At 31.6% G+C, this 21,785-nt stretch overlaps 1 protein-coding gene across 1 annotated transcript; it reads left to right on the top strand.

Annotated features, from left to right (window-relative positions):
• The first annotated feature begins 928 nt into the window (after positions 1-928).
• On the top strand, positions 929-11,963 carry LOC18100114 (uncharacterized). Its single transcript, XM_024602528.2, has 8 exons — positions 929-1,237; positions 1,335-1,535; positions 1,687-1,809; positions 7,494-7,534; positions 7,645-7,822; positions 7,916-11,059; positions 11,195-11,313; positions 11,490-11,963. Exons 1-8 carry the CDS (start codon positions 1,148-1,150, stop codon positions 11,719-11,721), a joined length of 4,128 nt encoding a protein of 1,375 aa, XP_024458296.2. The 5' UTR covers positions 929-1,147; the 3' UTR covers positions 11,722-11,963.
• Positions 11,964-21,785: the final 9,822 nt, after the last annotated feature.

Below are 21,785 nucleotides of genomic sequence, written 5' to 3'. Positions count from 1 at the left end.
ATTTATATGAAATCATCAGATTTCATATTTAAGTTTTCACATGGATTATAATAAATTGAAAAATCTTATGCCAAATTAAAAACGGGAAATAAGTAAAGTTTTCCAAAACAATAATCGATTCTGTACGTATGCACAACACTGTTTTCATAATTAAGGAGACTAAAATAGAAATCTTGTGTAAAGATTTGAAGGCAATTCAATCCCAAACCAACTCAAAAGAGACTGAAATAGAAATGCTTGTAGATCATTTGTAGTTCCATAAAGGCAACAATTGATTATCAAGGAATCTATTATTTATATAATTTAAAATTATCATATTAATTTTAGGACTAATATATTAAGGATAATTACTTTATAAAAATATTATTTTTGAGATCTTGTTTTCTTAAATTATAATTACCATTTAGAGTTTACATTATTTCTATTTATTATGATTAATCTCAGTTATTAGATTATAACTAAGTAAGTTTTCTACAGGAAAAATATTGAAAATAACTAAATATATGTATATATCTTAAGTTTGCCAATTCTATATATTTTTTATTAGAAAAAAAAAACATTGTAATTTAAAATGGATTTACTAATTTGATCTATATAAAATGCTTTCACAATCTAATCGACTAAAATACAAGATGACAAAGATTAGAATATATTTTCAATAAAATACAAGATGACAAAGATTAGTTTGAGAGATATAGTAAAAAGCAAAAAAGTTTTTTTTTTAATATATATATATATATATATATTATTTACCCTCCTTCACTAGAAATCCTAGCTTCCCACTGTATGCGCAGGAATAATAATGCATACCATACATCAAAAGGTTGAGTTAATTCTCTTCTCCCTAGTGAAACGCGAGTAGTTTGGTTATTTGTAAAATTGAGAGCGCTGTCAATGGGAAAATCGTAAAATATCCCATGCATCTCTCTAACTCTATAACTAACGTAACTCCCAAAGTTGGTAAGACATAAAATATCACCCTTCTCAACAAGGACCAGCTAGCTAATCTTGTCCCCCTCTGCCTCTCTCTTTCTGAGTTTCCTTGGTGGTAATGTTGTTGTTGCTGTTGTTATCTGACAATCTGTGACCATCAATTGAACAAGAACGCTCAGGAGAATTCAAGAGTAATTCTATCCAGGGAGAAGAAATGTTCCGGTTGCACAAGGCCAGGCCAGCTGCTAAATCATCATCAGGGGAGAAAATTGATTTCAAATTCTCCTATTTCAAGGCGCTCCAGGTCATCGTACTAGTTCTTTTACAAGTCGATCATGCAAGGTTGTTTTCACTTGATTAGATTAAGGAAAGTGGACAAATATCCGTGCTCATATTAACAGGTTCCAAGAGGATGGGACAAGCTGTCTGTGTCTATAATCTCCGTGGAGACTGGAAAAACAATTGCAAAGACGAGCAAAGCAGCTGTTCGAAATGGGAATTGTCAATGGACTGAGAGCTTGTCAGAATCCACGTGGACTGCTTCACAAGATGAGTCTTCAAAGGAACATGACGATTGCCTCTTCAAGTTTGTTGTTGCCATGGTATTAATTAATATTGTTAATTTAATTATTCAATTACTTGCCTCATTAATGATCGTCAATAAACTGCAGATCTTATGTAAACTGCTAGCTAATTGATTCGTTATTACATTAGTTTCGTTATCCGTTCAGATCAAGATTGTTTGAATTACAGGGATCAGCTAGATCTGGCATTCTTGGAGAGGCTACAGTTAATATGGCAAGCTACATGAGCTCGAGTGATTGTGTCCCGGTTTCATTCCCATTGAAAAGGTGCAATCACGGCACCATTTTACAGGTGAGTTCATAACTCCACGCCACTACTTATTTTTGCTGGGTTCTTCGTGCTTTCCAGCTTTTAATCTGTCTGGATCCATTGCTCTGATCAGTCAATTAGCTCCACCTTCAAAGAAAAAAAAAAGTAGTTTCAAGATAGGTGCCGTGGATATTATAGACTGATCGTGTCATAATCTTGTTATTGGAAATGATTTGAATATTGGTCCGTGGAATTAGATTTGAATAGTTCCTGGTCTTTTTTTTTGTTTCATCAAGGAGGTTTAAAGTGCCTTGAGCTGCGCATAAAGATAGTCTTCTTTAATTATGTAATAATTGAGAAATATGAAATTGCCTACGAATTTAGCCCTAATTAAATATCCCAACCTTATCCTTTATTAATGGAACTACAACTCTCTTGCTCAAGAGAAAACCAACTATAACCATGTAGTACGTAACCAATAAGAAGAGCTTAAGATTAAAGGGTTAATTTACTTTTTTTATAATCCTAGTATCGAATCCTGTGGTTGATAATATGATGACCACTGGAGGTTTATATGGTCGTTAATTTCAGGGTCCGTGAGATTAGTTGAGGTACGTGTAAGCTGGCCTGAACATCCAAGTTAATAATAAAAAAACTAACTAAAAGAAATCTTGATGGAGAACCAAAATAAAAACAAATAGATAGCGTGTCCTTATAGCAGTCGATCACTCTACATGTTTTTTTTTTTTTTGCTTTATTTGTTTGATTGAAAATAATTTTTGAAAATTACTTTATATGTATTTTTGAAAATTACTTTCTAAATTTTTATTATATTTAATGAATTTTAGAAAACTTGAAAAATAAGATTCTTCTTTTGCTAGGAAAACGGTGACCTCTTCTTGGCAAAAGAATACACTTCCATTTCTTACTTTTCTTCACGTACTTAGTTAAACATCAATATCTATCTTTTTTCTAACAAAAACAACTTTAGGTAATTATTTTCTCCATATGTTTCTTGTACTGTTAGAGTTCTCCTTCTTCAATTTCAACTTTATGAATCAGCTTTTTTAACATGTTTTTCATGTTATGCGTTATTGCTTATTATAATAAAATTTTCTATGCTAATCTCATGGGTTAATCGTAATTTTTTTTGTTATAGAGTTGTATTCTCCATTCAAATTTAGGTGGTTAGACATTGCTTTCAGATTTTAAAAATAAAAAAATAATAATTTAGCTTTTACAATATAAAAAAATTATTTTGAGGTTTTAAAAACAAAAAGAATATTAGTAGACTTTATTTAAAAATATTTAACAAGGTTATATGTCTATAATATTATATTTAAAATATTTATATTATATATATAGTTACATTTTATAAAATAAACTATATATAAACATATGATATATTAAAAAAAGTTCGTTATATTAGCATTTGCAGGAAAAACACACACTTCACAATTTTATTTTTTTTCACTTAAAAAGAGTTTTTTTATTGATTTAAATGGATATCTTTACTAGTTTATATTGAAAATATCATATGTAATTAATTTATATGATTACTTTTCACAAAAATAATTGACAGAAAGATATAATAGTAAATATAAATAAATTAATTAAAAGTTACAATTAATTGATTTTTTATATAAAAAAATATGATTAATAAATTGTGTAATATAAAAAAACAAATTAACAGGTATGTGGGAATAAAGAAAAGACATGTAAACCAACCTCACAATGTTACAGCAAATTCAAGAGATTAGAGCACTAAATATTAGGATAAATTCATCGTTTTGTCCATCTGATTAATTTTGGAAATTGGTCGAATCAAGCTTGTACTTTAATTTTGTCCATGCGAACCCTCACACTCTTATTTCTATTCACATGTGGGCTCTATGTGTAGCAATAGTTCATTAAAAAGTTCGTGACATGTGTTGCTTGCAATAAGTGTACATCTAAGCATAATTTTAATTAAAAACCGTTATGGAATTAAAAAGAGACAAGGTTAAGATTACGATTAGAAAAAGTCAATTCAAATTAACCTAAAATTTTTATTTTTTTAAAAAAATTAAAATGATATTATTTTAAATAAAAAAAATCATAACAAAAAGTCAACAAGTTGATGGTCGAGTTTTTACGGAGTCATCGAGTCAACTCAGGTTTTTGATTGGTCACCCGAGTGTTTTTCTTTTACTATTTTCTTTTCAACTCGAACCAGTTAAGATCTCAAGTCTACCATATTTCAGGTTGACTTGTCAGATAGATCCAGGTTTTAAAACAATGCATCTCAGTAGATGAAGGGACAATGGTTAACCAACAACCAAAAGTGTGAGGGTTGATATGTCCAATGTTAGAGCATTAGGGCTGATTTAATCAATTTTAAAAACTTGAGCAACCATACAACGTATTTACTACTACAATGTGAATGTTATAAAGGTATGACTTATTATTATTGAGATTTTGCCAGAACATCAGTATATTTGTGGGAAAGCATGAATAAGTAACCCATAGGAAGTTTTAGTAAACGTGTTTGCAGAAAATAATAGAAAAGGATCGATTGATATAGTTGTTCGATAAAGTTCCGACGACTTGCCGTCTAGAAACAAATGATTGTCATATGCAAACAAATAAGAGGATTTGTTTGTTGTTTTTATTTCAATGACTAGTCATTTAAAGTTAGTTTGATGACACATTATTTGATTAGATTTTTTGGTTTGAAGATGCAGAAATTCAAAAATATCCTTTTCCTTTTGGTTTTCCTAAAGAAAGTTTAGCAAGTTGAAAATATTAAACATTTTCAATAAATATTTCTGATTATCTTGTTAATTTATGAGATTGCATAATAAATATGACATCCGAGATAGATGTGAGAGATTGAATTGGAGGAGATATATATAGAACTTGAATGGGCTTGAAGTTATATTGTTTTTGTATTTTCTTGTGTTCTCTTGCATAATTTAATGTCTTAATTCTTCTTCTTCTTCTTTTTACTTCATTTCATAAAAAAAAACACACTAATAATCATTTAATTATTTAATTACTATCCATTTAATCATTTAAAGTGGTTCGGCAATTTGTCTACTTACACAAAGTTACTCATTTTCTCGTATGATAGAAAATTAAAAATTACACCAAGAAAGAAGGAGAAAACTCTATCAACTCAACTCACAAACTCTTTTTATGAATGCAATAGTCTATTTTAATTTTCTTACTCATAAAAATGAAATGCTAAATTTTTAACAAGAAGATTGCACTCTGATTGTCATCGTAAAATGTACACTTTTCATTGTCCTTACCTAGCTCTTTTAAGAAACTTTGCAACTATATCATCTCCTTTATAGCTTTAATTATAGCTACATATTCAGTCTATATAGTAGAAAAACAATTAACCTTTTATAACTTACTCAATACACAGTTATATTACCTAGAGTATACACAAACCATATAGTACTTTTCTTGTTATCAATGTCATCAGCCAAATTATCATCAACATAACCTTGAAACTTCAAGTCTAATTTTGTGAAATAAAATGGCATATATGAAAACCATTCAGATATTTTAAAATTCACTTGATCGCTTCCTAATGTGTTTTTCTCAGAATATTCATGTATATGCTCATAACTCTTACTAGATGTACAATGTCTAGCCTTATACATACCATAAATATGATACTTTTGATTGTTGAATCATAAGTAAATTAACTCATGTATTTCTTTTATTTGTTTGTCTTTCATGAATGCTCCATAATTAGTCTGAAATAATTAGGTAATGGTGTGCTTATTAATTTTGCTTTATCCATGTTGAATTTGTAGAGAACTTTCTTCACATACTTTTTTTTATGAGAGATTCAAGGTACCATTAGCTTTGTTCTTACACCAAGGGTTTGTTTTACACTTTTCAATCCTTCATTTCAAACTATCTTGATAACTTCATCTTAGAGCTTGTTTTAAGCCATATAAATTCATTTTCAACTTGTAAAACATATTCTCTTTTCCCTTTATTGAGAATCTATTTAGCTACTTCATGTAGATATCTTTCTTCAAATCTCCGTAAGGGAAAGCGATCTTCATGTATAATAACTTAAGATACAAATCTTTTACATTTATAATCCCTAGTATTACTTAGTTATTGTAGCTTCACCATTAAAGAAAAGATATATATGCAATTCATACCTTTTTTTTACTAAAATCCTTTTGTCCATTTCAATACTTAGGATCTTACTTTGCATCGACCACACATTCATTAATCTATCTTTAATTCTTCTCTAACGATTTCCTCCACTTATACTAACTTTAACTATGGATTTAGACAATCAAACTCCGTAGTTATGTCTAAAATGATCAAATTAGTTGAAAACTAGTATATAATTATCAAAATTTAACTTTAGACATCTTAAACTTGATCAAAGGAAATATGGCATAATGCATGGCTTAGACTAAATAATAATATAGGTTGCCTCTACTTTTGACCGTACTAGATTATCACCCTATCCAAGGGTGACGTGGTAGACACGTAACAAATAATAGGACTACCTTACTGACATGGTTGGTAATGTGTCTAACCTCATGGATGATGGTATACTGAAGTGATTGAAACTTATTTTCGACTTGGAAGGTGACATATAGGCTAAGATGGCATTGGCCTGGACTAGGTCAGGTCTAATTGATGGGTCATTGGTTCGGGTTGTCGGGCCACATGAATGATTAACATGTGTAAAGACACGAAGGGAGAAGTTGTTTGATGTGTGGGACTCACTCATGTCTTTGTTTTGCATGAGATTTTTATTGTTGTGTTCATCTCGGTAACCTTGTCACATTGGTATATTCAAAACATGTTTTTGAACACTTTGATTTCTAGAAAAAAGAAATCATCCAAGGCTCTGATAACAATTGTTAGAATCTATGATTGATATCCAGAATCAAGAACACATAATTTAACGTGGTTCAATAATTTTTTTGTCCGCATAGCTATTAATGGAATTAAAAATTACAACAAAGAAGGAGGATAACCTTTCTTAACTCAATTTACAAACTTTTTATAATTTTACCTCACTTTTCTCTATTACTCGGTATATTTTTGCTTTGAATATTCTACCGTTGCAAACCCCTATTTATAGTTGAAATAGGCGAACATGCATTATGATTTTGCAAAAAAAATTCATTATTTTGTTGTCTTGATGAACTTGTCACATTAATATGTTCAAAACATATTTTTAAACACTTTGATTTATGGACAAAAAGAAAAACATTATCCAAGTCTCCGATATCAATTTTTAGAATCTAAGATTGATATCCAGAATCAAGAACATTTAATTTAACATGGTTTGATAATTTATCTGTCCACAAAAATATTAATTTTACTCGCCACCATCAAAGAAGATTAAAAACTACACCAAAGAAAAGAAGAAAACTCTCTCAACTCAACTTGACTTGTTAACTCTATGTAATCTTATATCACTTTTCTCTATAGCTCAATATATTTTTGCTTTGAATATTATTTTCCTACGAGCCCTATATTTATAGTTGAAATGGGAACACCCATCCTGATTTATGGTAAACAAACCCCCCAAATCTCTTCCCTGAAAAACTTCCATTCCTTTCCAACTTGATTTGCAGTGGTTGTGTGGCTAATTTGTCTCCACACGAAACACATTTTGGTTGTAGCAGTTGAATATGTTATCATTGATAGTAGTAATCTGAGCCGTTTATCTGATATATATTTTTTTTCAGGTCAAGATTCAATGCCTGACACCGAGAACAAAACTAATCAGGTTTGTGTGGTGCAACTTGTTCACTTTTCCCTCCTTCTCTTTTTCAGTGTTTTGATTTCTCTGTTAATTAATTTGTTCATGAAATATCTTTCAATATGCACAATTTCCAGGGATGACAAATCGAAGGAGACAGATTCCCACAAGGAAGATATAAATGCAGACTCTCAGTCTCGTGAAGTGGAGATCAAGTCAGAGGAGTCTAATGGTACAATTGCAAAGAGTGAAGAATCATACTCAGGTAGAGATTCCAGCTCTACCTCACTTCCGCAAGAACATGAGAAGAGGCCGGTAAGTATGGTTGCAATTTTTGTATGTCACCGGCAGCTCTTCTTTCCCTTTTTCCCTCGTATTAAACTAGCATAACCTCATCCTTCACTGTAGGAAGCCAGTTTCTCTAACTCGGATTCACATCACAGCTATGACTCAGCAGAGGATTTCACAAGAAGGGAAAGTTTCTCGCCATCAAACAACTTAAGTGGTGATGAACCCCCCCTGATTTCAGGAAAACCAAATTCGGCAAGCTCCCAAAAGAGTTATCCTATGGGCAATCCATCTGAATCAAATCATTCATCATTTAAATCACGGATAACGCTTCCAGAAAACCTTTCTCAAGAAGACACACAAGAGTTTGCTACATCATCTTTGAGAATTTCAGGTTCTTCTAAGAGCTTGTTGGAAACGGCAGAAGATACAATCGAAGACCTTCGTAATGAGGCTAAGATGTGGGAGAGGAATGCCAGGAAGCTGATGCTTGATATGGAAATATTGAGGAAGGAATACTCTGAGCAGTCTAAAAACCAGGCAAATATGTACATGGAGCTGTCAGCAGCATGCGCAGAACGTGATGGGCTGCAAAAAGAAGTTGAACAATTGAAACTGTTGTTAGAGAAATCTACTGCGAAACCAGCAGCATTGGAGGATTACACGTTCCAAGATGAAGGTGCAGTTAAGGAATTAGAAAATGATGTTATGTTTCAGAGGGAATCCAATGCTAATCTCAATCTCCAGCTGAAAAGGAGTCAAGAGTCTAATGCTGAGCTTGTATCTGTGCTTCAGGAGCTGGAAGAAACTATCGAAAAGCAGAAAGATGAGATAGATAATCTCTCTGCTCTCCAGTCAAAATTCAGCGATATGGAAAACTCTATCCAGATGAACTTAGAGAAGAACAGGAACTTAATTCTCCACACTCAACAACTGCAAGAATCGGAGAAAATTTTGCAGGCTAAAGTACAAGCACTGGAACAGGATCTGGAGGACAAAAACCGAAGCATAGAAAATGAGAGTATGAACAACCGAAATTTTTTGGATATGGAGACTGAATACAAATGCAAGCTAACTGTTAAAGAAAAAGAAATAGTCAGTTTGAAAGCAAAGCTATCAGAGTCGCTGAATGAAAGGCATTATTCCACAAAAATGGAGTCCATAACTGGAGGTGATGAAAATTTGATCAGAGAAATTGAAGCATTAAAAGTTAAGCTGCAGGAGCTGGAAAGCGACTGCCAGGAGTTAACAGATGAAAACCTTGAGTTGTTGATCAAACTTAAGGAAAAAAAAGAGAGTTCCACGGATGGAGTTTTATCTTCGACCAGTTACATGTCCGAAGGGAATGGCCAAGAATCACAAATGGATAAACTTGAAGAGAAGATGAAGAAGAAATTGCTTCGGGAGATTGAAAATGATCACAATCTTTCAATTCAACAGATTGAAAGCCTGAAATCGCAACTGGAAGTTGAAGTTACAGAACTGAATATGGAACTCGGTGAAAAATTGGCTGAGATAGAAAGACTCAAGGCTAGTTTACTGTCAAAAGAAGATGAGAATGGGCATCTTCAAAGGTATCAGAGAGAATTAGAAGCCAAGCTTTCCGTTCTTCAAAATGAAAAAGGCCAGATGGAAGAAAGAATGGAGATTGTGACAAGGGAAGGTGACATTGCTACGAAGTGCCTGAATGACTTGAGAAAGGATTTAATGGTACTTAGCAGCAGTGTGGATTCGCATGTTTCTGCCAATAAAATTCTTGAAAGGAGATCTTCAGAGCTAGCTAGTGCTAAACAGGAATTGGAGATCCGATTATCAGAGCTAAAGCAAGAAAATGAAGAGTTGTCATCACACATAACTGTCTTGGAAGGTCAAATAACGCAATTGACAGATGAGAGGAAGTCAACAAAATTGGAATTAGAGAATTCCAAAACTCAGGTTCAGATTCTTCAAGATCAGGTTTCAAGATTGAAAAATGACGTGGAGACTCAAACGACTGATCTGAAACAAAATCTACAACAACTGCATGATCAATGGTCAGAAGCTCAAGAAGAATGTGATTATCTGAAAAGAGAGAATCTTAATTTGCAAGCTACTGCTGAAAGTATTGTGCAAGAATGCAGTTCACTTCAGAAATCAAATGGAGAGTTGGAAAGGCAGATATTAGAGTTGCAAGGGCACTGCACCCATTTGGAGGCAAAATTGAGAGAGTCGCACAGAAGATTTGCTGATTGTTCCAGAAGAGTGACGGTTTTAGAAGAAAATATATCTTCAGTTCTAGAAGATAGTGCCTCGAAAGAGAAAAAACTAATTACGGAGTTGGAGACACTTCTTGAGGAAAATGAAAAACAGAATAAGAGATTTAGTTTGCTAAACCAGATGTATTTGGAGATGATGGTTGAAGTTGAGAGTCTTCAAAGAGAGGTGGGAGACCTTACCAAGCAACTTTCTGCAACTCAAGCGGATAGAGAGAGAATAGCTTCTGAAGCTGTGGATGAAGTGTCTGGTTTATGTGCAGTCATAGCCAAGCTAGAATCGGAACTCAATAGTTCTCAGATTGAATCCAACACGAAGGTTCAAGGCTTGATGGGTGAACTTGCTGCATCCAAACAGAACCAAGAAATGTTGAAGGTTGACAATGGAAGAATGTCAAAGCTGTTGACTAATTACATATCTTGCGAAGAAAATTTTAAAACCACTCTTAGCGATCTTGAATTAAAGCTGACAGTTTCTGAGTATGAACGGCAACAAGTCATGGAAGAATCTACCAAATTGAAGGTTCAGCTTCTTGAGATAGGATCTCTTCAGGATGAAGTTGTGGTTTTGAAGAATGAACTCAATGCAATCAAGTATGAGAAAGAGAAACTGGAAACTTCATTCCGCCTAGTATCTGGAGAGTGCAAAGAGTTGAAGATAGAGAAGAGTTCATTTATTGAGAAGATCACTATTTTGCAGAAGGCCGTATCTGAATTAGAGGACAGCAAACAGAAAATAATTTCCTTAGAAGAAAAGCTTTTGCGGATGGAAGGTGACCTAATGGCAAAGGAGGCATTTTGTGAACAGTATGCAGAGATTAACAGTGAACTCACCCGGATCAAGAGAGCAAACAAGCAACTTCAGCAGCAGATGCGACAAGTTGAGGAGGATAAACTTGCATGCTTAACAAGAACTCAATCTCTTGAAGGAGAGGTGATGTTCTTGAAGGAACAACAGCAGAACCAGAGGGACTCTGAGAGGAAGAATTCTTACAGCAACCAACTGCAAGAAGTATGGGGTTCACTTCTGTTTTAAGCTCTATATATATATATATATTGTTTCGATGTTCAACTTTCTCAATTTCTGAAGGATGCTGGTTACGAAAAGAACATTACCAGTGACATTATCTAACTCTTTAAAGAACAGGGTGATTATGGCTACAAAATTCCTGATGGAGTTGTTCCTGCGTCGAAAAGTCAGTCACTTGAGGAAAATCTGGCCAAGGCGCTGGAAGAAAATAATTCGTATAAAATCCAGCTTAAAAGGTGAGTATATAAATACAGCTATCAAATTCTTTTTCAACTTTAAAGAGCGAAGCCATATTCAGTTGAGATTTTGAAAGAATGAGGTCTGAACTAGTTTTGGTATAGGCAGCGTATAACTCATTCACTCGTTTTGATATTTTCGTCACCAGTTTTAACTGCGATTGGACTGGATGCAGGTTGAAGTCTGAGGGTCGTAAAAGCGTCCCAAGATCTAGAAAATCAACAGCTGAAGGTGAAGTTGTACCAAAAGAGAAATTTGAACGCACAAAATCATCACTGGAGGCAGAGTTAAGAGACATTCGAGAGCGATACTTCCACATGAGCCTGAAATATGCAGAGGTCGAAGCTAACCGTGAAGAACTTGTGATGAAGCTCAAGGCATCCAATAGTGGAAAGAGGTGGCTCTAATGAACTCACTTTGTTTTGGGAGTTTCAAGTAGATTTTTAACTCATGATTTTTGGTATTTTTTCTCAAGCAGCATCCATGTTATATAGAGTGAATAAAATAAATTGGGAAAAGAACATAGAGGTCATAGTTCCCAGATGTTGTGCATATGAAACAGTTGAGTTTTGGTTGAAGGTTTTTACGAACCACTACTGGTATGCAGCAGCGTATTTGAAATCCAATCAATAAGAGAAAATTTGCTTGCTCTGGTAGTTGCATACATAGAGACCATCCACCTAAAAATATTTGTCAGAAAATAAACTCAGACTATCCAAGATCAGATGAAAATTGTTGTTCTTCATTATGCATTATCCAAATAAGTACCCCAACAGCTGAGCAGCCACAATCCAAAACAAGGGCCTGCGCATCCAGGAAAATTGTTCTTAATGCAGATGTGAACCTCATGTAGTGGTCTGCATTGTAGCTGCTACTGCTGATGATGGAATTGGACTGGATAAATTATTACCAACAGTTCGCAATGAAGCACTTGTCTTCAGCATATTGAAGCACCTGGCATCGCATATTCCCCTGCACTTCACAAGATGCCCATTTAAATCACCAACTCCCACATTTCCTTCTCATATCCACTCCTTGATCTGATTGACTATCATGGAGCTATTGAAATCCTGCCGCTTGTCTGTTTTTTCTGTGCTTTATTCGGCTTGAAGTTTCATCACAAGCTTAATTAAATTTACTAGCCTATCTACAGCAAAATGAGGAGTTTATTTCATGAATCTTGGTTCGATCCATAAATTACTGCTAATTATAACTATAAGATTGCCGTCAGATGACCTGTCCAGGAGAAAAGCTCCCTGTACGGACATTACGCAATCAGCACAGTATCAAACTCTTCAATATATTGAAAGAACAAAAGAATGATTCTGCTGGTGTCACCCAAGAACATGAAATCTCACTCAGACTGGAAAATAAATTTAAAAAAAAAGCTAAAGAACATTAAAATTAAACGAAGGGGCCTACCTTCCATTAAACAAGAGAGGTGACCTTTTCTGAGGGTGTGCTTTTATGGGGATGATACCGAGAATATTTTTCTTGAACATAACACTTTCTGATGCCAGGTGGCAATCTGGACTTCCTGGCTAGAACGGTCCACTCATAAGAGAGCATGAAATCCCGCAACAAAAACTTACAATCAGGGCATATTCATGAAGATATAGTTTTCGGGGATACATTTGTTGATCAAGACTTGAACCAGTGGAAGAGATCAATTTCGATCCATTAGACTGGTCATTTAACAAGAATTCACCTGCCACTAAGCCAACCTATATTACAATAGCATACGTTAATCAGTTGGTTATATATAAAATTTATTTAATTTATATAAACATATTTAATTTTAATAAAGGCTTTATTAATTTTTAATTTTCATCCATTATTTAATTAATAAATCTAATATTTGATTATCTAAAGTAAATATAAAGTCTTCAAAATAAAAATGATTTGCAAAAAAAAATTATAAAATTATTATAATTGTAGGATTTCTATTACATTAAAACATTGTTTCTAAATATTCTGGTCAATAGTCTATTAAAATTGAACATTAATTAGAGTGTTTGAGACTGATACATATTATATTTTTTTATTTGTGAAATGAAACAGTTATTCTCGTAAGTTAAGGTATGATGAATACCAATTTAATTTAGGTGAAGGTCACTAAAAGATAATTAAAAAAACATTCTTAAGTATTTAGGAAGAACTCTAAATAATGGTGTTCTAAGTTAAAAGAGTTCCAAATAAAAAATCAAAATAGATTTTACAACTAAAATAGAGTATACATCTGCATTTGAGGAGAAAAAAGAGGTTGTTTGAGTCAAGAAGTTCATCATTGAACTAGTTGTGGTTCCTAATATTGTTAATCTAGTAGCCCTATACGGTGAAAATAATGGAGTCATTGCATAAGCAAAGGAACCAAGATCTCATCAATGATAAAAAAAAATATATATATATATATACTTAGATAATTCTATTTTATTAGAAAAATATAGAAAATATATAAAGATAGAGTGGGTACCTATTGAAGAGAATTTTGTAGATCTTCTTACTATGTCATTGTCCCAGTAAAAACATTATCATCAAGTAGAGCGATAAGATATTTGATACATGAGTAATTAACTTTAGTGTAAGTTGAAGATTGTTATTATATATGCTTTGTAGTCAATCAGTTGGTTATACGTAACATTGACTTTATTCATGTAAACATATTTAATTTTAATAAAGGTTTTATTTATTTTTAACATTTATCAAATATTTAATTAATGAATCTAATAATTTATTAATGAATCTTAAGTAAAGATAAAGTCCTTGGAACAAAAATGATTTGCAAAGAAAATTATAAAGCTGTTATAATTTTGAAATTCTTATTACATCAAAGCATTGTTTCTAAATGTTCCTGATCAATGCTTTATTAAGACTAGATATTAAATATTAGAATTTTTTGGACTAATACGTATTATGTTCTTTCCTTGGTCAAAGAAAGCAGTTGTTCTCACAAGTCAAGGTATGAGGAATACCTAGAACTAATATGTATGTGTTTATTAGATTAAATGTACACTAAACTGGTCTACATGAGAATTTTATATGGAGAGATTACTTGTGTATATGGAAAGGCTTGCATGATGGTTGTGTAAGTGATTTTTAGACTTGAGATCACTAAATTATCATATATAGGGAATGTTATGTTTTGATCCTGTTACACGTTATCCTAATTAAGGGTAACAAATGAGCAGATATTGGGTATAACAAGAACTATATAAAGGTATTCAAATAATCAAGAGAAGATTCATCACCTCAGGTGAATTAGAGAAAATATTTCATCTGTTCTTAAATAGTATTGATTATAAATCCTTGTGTAAAGTGGAGTGAGATTTATAAAGAGTTTGAAATCTTATTCAAATAATCAATGACTATGGTATTAAAAACAAATATGATTTTACATGATAAACACACTCAATGCAATAATAACTAAATTAAAACATTGTTGATTAAAGGATAATAATTATATTTAGAAACTAGTAGTTGAAATGTTAAGTCAAATCAGTAATGATTTTCATAATATTTTCAAAGAATCAATGACAAGTTATTAGACATTATACTTGATCTTCAAATATAAATCAATCAATTGTTGAATTGATAATAAGTTAATTTATTTAATCTTATTTTATTTAGGATTATGGTTTATATTTGGACCAACTTATTATGAAACCTAATGAGAGGCACACATAAGAACTATTTATCATAAATTAAAATGAGATGATTAATCAAGTGTGACTTTGACTGTAAATAAATTTTAAAAATTGAGGACTAGGGTGTAATTTATATAAGGAATTACAATTCTAGAACTAGAAATATCAAGTAGGGAGTGAATTGAATAAATTTTTAAAATTATTCTAAAATAATATATGTGGTATTATTCAGGGGCAAATTATATTTTTTTCATTTATAAGGTTTTTAGGTATTTTTTATAAATAGATTGTTGTGCCTTTTATTTTCTATGTGGTAAAGAAACAGAAATCATGTAAGTTACAGAACATCTGAAAAAAAAAAAAGAGTTAGCACTTTAAAGTATAACAATCTCTCTCTCCTAAAAGGGTTTAGAAGATTTCTCACTAGTGGTTCATGTAGATTACTGTTAAAGGTTGGATACTTGGACAACTTGTGGTTTGCGACAACCAAGCCTTCAAGCAATTATTCAAAGCAAAAAAAAAAAAACATCTGATTTTCAAGTAATATTTGTATAAACTTTAAATAACTTTATATATATCTAACAGGATTTTAAGACTCCTAAAAAAATTAAATTTACCATTTTCACCGCGTATTTATTTTTCAAAAAACCCAACAACTATATTATCTGTAGTTTCTGCATCTTGGAAGCTTGTTTAAATCTACCAGCCCAAAAGCTAACATGACTCTCGAAAATCTCTTCTCATAAGATTAAAACAAGAAAGTTAATTAATTGTGACAATATAAAAATGATGTACTTGGAATTAGCAACATGAAAGAAATGGAATGAGGGCTGTCATCAGATGCGGAGGAAATTAAGGAGCGAGGTGGCGACAATGGCATATCCCATGGAAGATGCTAAAACGTGCAACCCTCCAACTCACTATCTCACTTCACTTTTTTTACGTTTCCTTTAACTAAAAGTGACTAGACCCTACTACTTAGTCATCTCAGCCTTTTATTGCCCTCGTGACCAAGAAAAATAAACCCTATAACAACCAGCACAAGCTTAATATGCAAACCCTCTTAGTACTGCACCATCTCATCGTCATGTGATCCTTTTGCTCCTCCCTGGCCACCCCTACCGATGTTCTTTATTGCTCTAAAAATGAAGTTGCGGGGTGGTCACATATTGTTTCCCTGGTGCAGTTTTTCTTGTTTTGCTTCTAAAATATCCTTTCCTTGCGATCCTTCGTTCAGGATTGTGGGGCTGATATTGCTGGCTGTTGAAACTGAATCGCCTTCTTGAGGGCGGTTTCTCTTATAGGGCAACTTCGATCCTTTGGCATTTTCGTTCCCCTGGGAGTCTCTCTCTCTGTTCATGCGATTTGGGCTGGAAGGGAGCTTAATTTTCGCAAGGGCGAATCAGCGCTTAATGCTGTGTTTTCATTTACTTCATGTTCTGTTCGCTGTAAAACCTTACTACGATAAGTGTTTTCTGATTAGAACTAATCATATGTATGTGTGTAGGCCTGTGGCCACTTAATGCTTGTTGTTTATGTCATCTTTGATCGTGTTATTTGATTTTTTTTCATGAGCTTTTACTGTAATGCTTCTCTAACAATCATGGGGATCTAAGCTAATTCCTGTCGGAATTAATGTGTTGAGATGCCTGCCATTAGGGTTTGATACGATAACTATCTCAGCTTAATCGATCTTATACTTCTTTCTTTTCTTTTTTCTGGATTGTTAAACTTAGGTGACCCCAGAAGCTTGTCTCTGCCATGGAGGCAAGCATACATAACTTCTTTTTAAAAAAAAATAGTGAGAAGAAGAAGAGATTTTTTTTTTACAGAGATATCTGGGTTTAATTCATTAATTGCATTTTCGGTCTTGAACAACTTGGCAATCAAGTTTAATTTTCAACCTTCGATCTAAGAGGGAAGTGTTTAGATTATGGGCTTCAGCTTGGATACATATCACACAGACAGTGCATGCTAACCTGGCCCAGTTTAAACCCCATTTACGTTTTTTTATATATTTTTTTCATCTTTTTTAAAATCCAAATTATTTGGTATAGTTTTTTTTTTTAATTTTAAAAAAGGTGACACTAAATCCACAAATAGAGGGTCTAAATACACAAATCAGGTCATTTAGTTGATTCAATCTTTCTCTACAATCAACGGTTAAAAAATTGTCCATACATCAATATGAATTTTTTATATTAAACGATAAGAGATATTTTAAAAACAATTTTAGGCCAATCAAAATTATATTTTTTAAAATTTTAAATATATATGTGTGTGTGTACACATATACATACATATACACATCATATATATATATATATATATATATATATATATATATATATTGTCGTATAATTTAGTATATATTTAGAGTAATACAATTCTTAAATAAATAAAATCATTTGTGCATAATTAATATTTTCTTAATGAAAAAATACATTATATAAAGATATGATAAATTTTTATTTGTAAAAAACTAATGAGAAAAAATCCATTATATACAAAGATAGGAGAATGTCTTCCGGAAGCCAAACTACCATAAAAGTTACAATGACAAGTACTAAAAATCAAAGCATGGGAACCCTTGGGTAAGTCATATTGTGTGTGACCTTGTGCATCTTGTCATATTCAATTATGCTTGACATTTTTTAATTATACGAAACTCGTGAATTATGAAATTAATATTGCAATGATCATTTTTCAACTAGATTATTAATAAGTTCATTTTGTATGTTATACTATCCATCTTCTTATTATTATTATTAACAAAAACTCTAAACCGTGTAGGTTTTTTACTATAGTAGTAGACACAGTTTACTATGAATTGCTATAATAAAATTATTTTTTTGTTCCTGAATTGAAGAAAAAAAAAGTATAATGGTGTTTAGAGTGTTTCTATCTTTACAATTTGTTCATTAGTCATTAAAATATTGTTTAGGGTATGTTAGAATTTTCTATTTTTTTTGCACAATACAAATGCATTTTTATCTCTAGATTTAACAATTTCTTGAGTTATTGCTCAAGGGAATTTTAATCTTTTCAAAAACATTGAAATAGTCAAAATACTTATTTACCACTAAAGTGAAAAAACATGAGTTGTTGAACAAGGTTTTTTTTTTTTTTTTTGCACTTTGAAATATAATAAAAATATTATTTTACCTTTAAAAAAGACAAAAATCAAGGCATGCATCAAGGGGCATTTGTGCACCTTCACACATGTTTTTCTGTGTTGTGATTCACAGGTTTATGAAAGGCATTATGGTACTTTTATGTTGGAAAACTATTATTTTATTCGAAAAAGGTGTTGGTGTATCACGTTCCCACGCCAACGAGTATGTATTGTTCACAGTGTTTAGGTGGTGTGTGCAAACACATCCGGTGGCTAAACTACCCTTCTGCCGTGTCATTTGATGCACCATTGTGTCCTTTTTCTTATGAGGTGGCGCGTGTCGACGCATTATGGTCGGTTTCTTGCTGATGATCTTTTTTTTCTTTCTTCTTTTCCCCCTCTTCTAGAGAAAGTGCACTTTTGTCCTTTTTTCTTTAGATTTGTCAATTTTAGTCCCTTTGTTTGTTATTGTTTTGTCGTCCTTGGTCATATTATAAAAATTTTAGTTTTTTTCAATTTAGTTCTTGAACTATAATTTATCATATTTTTTTTTTCAATTTAGTCTTTATTCTTTTGATTTCTTGATTTTTTTTCTCCTAGCTCTTTTGTTAAAGTTTTGTTGGTTTACAATCTCTTCCTTCAATCAAAGTTTATGTTTTTTATTGTTTTCAATTTAACCCTCATTCTTTTGATTTATTTTTCATTTTATTAGAGTTTAATTGTTTTTAAATTAACCCTCTCTAACTTAAATTTTTTTTCATACCCTCTAATTTATTTTTTATTTCAATTTTCTACCTCATTCTTTTAATCACAATTTTTATGTGTGTTTTTTTTCCCTTGTTTCGTCCTTTAGCCTTTGATTTGAAGGGGAAAGGGCTTCAGAGCTTTTTCATTTGTAATGCTTCTGATCTATTGACATGAGTAACGAGTTTGACAAGTTCATGCAATTCGGGATCCATTTTCTCAATTTCTTTTACGATTTTAACATTCAACATTACTTCTTTTTGAAAAAAAATAGTTTTGTGGTTATCTTCAATTTCTTCTCTATCGATTTATCCTAGTCTCATGGCTTAGGCCGTGGGTTTTAAAGAATTTTTTTGAATTAAATTTTTTTTTAAAATAATTTTTTTATTTAATTTTTGAATAATTCCTTTTATTTTATACAAGTGAGCTTTATTTTATATAAAAAATATTTATTCTTAAATAATATTTCTTATATGTTTGGCCTTACATAATATTTTCACTTTCGTATTTGTTTTTGTTTGTATTATTTTTTATTGTTTTTAATAAGTAAATTCAGTAGACACAAAACGGGTAAATATCTTATTTTGCAAGATCAAGTATCTTGATCTATATCTATTTCTCAACTTTTTCAATTTCTCTTTTGATTATTGTTAATGATTTTTTTTATTTATTTACATAAATAACTATCGGTTTATTTAATTAGAAGCTTGTATGAGTTTTTTGATTTATGCTTTGATTTTTTTAGAAAATAATTTGCATAACCAGGGTTTAAAAAAAAACATTACAACCCGTGGTAGCACGCAAGTTAAATAGCTAGTTATTAAACTAGAAGAGATGGTTGTTTTACTGTACACCCACCCATGTTCATCGCTTCACATTTTTCTAATCACAACAATATTCATAGATATTTTTTTACTTCTAGCTTTCTAAATTATTATTTTTTTGCATTCCACTTATTGAATTTTTTAAAATTTTATCGTTTTAATCTATGTTGACATAGTTTTATGTGTTGAGATTTATTTCTATTTGCATGTTCTTGCATATTTGATGTGTTATAGAATATTTTAACGTTAAATTAAAGTTTGATTCATTTATATAAGATTTTAGGTTATTTGTTAAATAATGGCAAAATAAAAAAAAATAGAGTTTTTTAAAAAGAAACAAAAAACTTCAATTTAGTTCCTCAAGTTTCAAATTATACATATTTGGCCCCTTTTATTTAATGTTTTTATGTTTAAGTCCAAATTTTATTTTTTTTATATTTTAGTATTGAATGTTGAGGGAGGAGAGAGAAGTTTGCTAAAACAAAGAGACGAAATACAAAGTGTTTAGTTGACTACTTTTCTATTACAAAAAGGTTGAACATATTGTCAATAAATTCGTTTTAGAGATGGTTCAATGAATGTGATTTTGTACTTTATACATGATAGTGAGAAACACATTTATAATATTGACATTTTTTTTTCTTGTGTAAGAAATTAATTTAGAATTCTAAAATAGTTGACATACTCTACAATTTAAAGTGCTGTCAAACATCAAATTCAAAGTAATTCAATTGATATTTTATATCAATGTGCTTGATTTTTATATAATTTTTATATATTGTTAGTTTTAATTTCATACTAGTTTATTTTAATATCTTACTTTATATAATTTTTCATTAATTATTTAATTTATTCATGCATTACATTAATTATCCCCTAACATAGTACCTATAATCCCAACCTGTTTTGTTTGCTTGCGAGTGTAGTTATAATTGCTTTTTAAAATATTTTTTATTCAGAAATGTATTAAAATATATATTTTTATTTTTTAAAAATTATTTTTGATATTAGCATATTAAAATAATTTAAAAATACTAAAAAAATATATTAATTTGAAAAAAAAAAAAATTTTGTTTTAAAATTTTTTTAAAAAAGTTTTAAAACGCAAAACCAAAAAGTTACTTAAACCACGAAAACCGCTGCCAAAACAAGCCCTGCAGAGCACGACGAGCAAGTCAAGCCAACCACTTTATCGTCCATTATCCTAGTATAGAAGACAGTTAAGGGTAAGCCAAAGGTGAGGGATCTCTTCTTCATGTTCAAGGATCCTGATCTTGCCTGATCATGGGAACCCTAGAAAGTTCTCACACCTCTATAAATACCTCCAAACCCGTAGCCCCGAAAAGAAAAAGGCAGCAAAAAAAAAAAAGCAATGTGAGAAAAAGAAAGAAAAAGAGAGAATGGAGAGGAAGGAAGACAAAAAGAAAAGAAAAGAAAAGGAAAGTTGAAACACAAGAGACATATTCAAAACCGAGAGAGCCAAAAGGGATAAAGGATAGATTGAAGAGAAAGTGGGGAAAATAGCAACGGTGAGCTTTGTTCTCGATAACAATGGCAACGGTGGTCTCTTCTAGTAACAGCGTTTCTTCCTGTTTGTTTCTCGGGTTTGAGGTATACAAGAGCAGCAGCAACACTCCCAAGTAGCAGTACGTAGTTCACAGTGCCAGCTACAACTCCAAGTTATAACAACAATATTGGTTAATAGAAGACAAAAACAATGGTTCAGCGACAACAACCACCTTCGCCCAACCACCTCTCAGTTTTGCTGGTGAAGTGAGGAAGCTCTAGTATAGCAGCAATATCTTCAGGGAGGAATAGGAGCCATAAGAAGTGTTAGCAACTTTTCTAAGCAGCTGCATGAGGCCATAAGATCGAAGTGTTAGCAACTTTTCTAAGCAGCTGCATGAGCTTAGCTAGATTTGTGAGGACAATGACAATTTATAGCAGTAATAGCCTTTGGTTCAGGCGAGTTTTTTCTTTCTTTCTTTCTTTCTTTCCTTCTTTTCAGTTAAATGATTTTTACTCATCTCTTTTTCAACTGTTGTATGCTTTTGTTTGCAAACATGAGGAATAAATGAGCTAAACATGTGTTTTTCTTTTCTTAAAAGATGATGCATAAATAAAAATACAAGGTTTTCTTTTTA

Source organism: Populus trichocarpa, chromosome 6 (assembly GCF_000002775.5).
Source record: "Populus trichocarpa isolate Nisqually-1 chromosome 6, P.trichocarpa_v4.1, whole genome shotgun sequence".
Classification (NCBI taxonomy): domain Eukaryota; kingdom Viridiplantae; phylum Streptophyta; class Magnoliopsida; order Malpighiales; family Salicaceae; genus Populus; species Populus trichocarpa.
The sequence above is the reverse complement of the archived record's forward strand: the minus strand, read 5'-3'. Positions and strand labels throughout refer to the sequence as shown.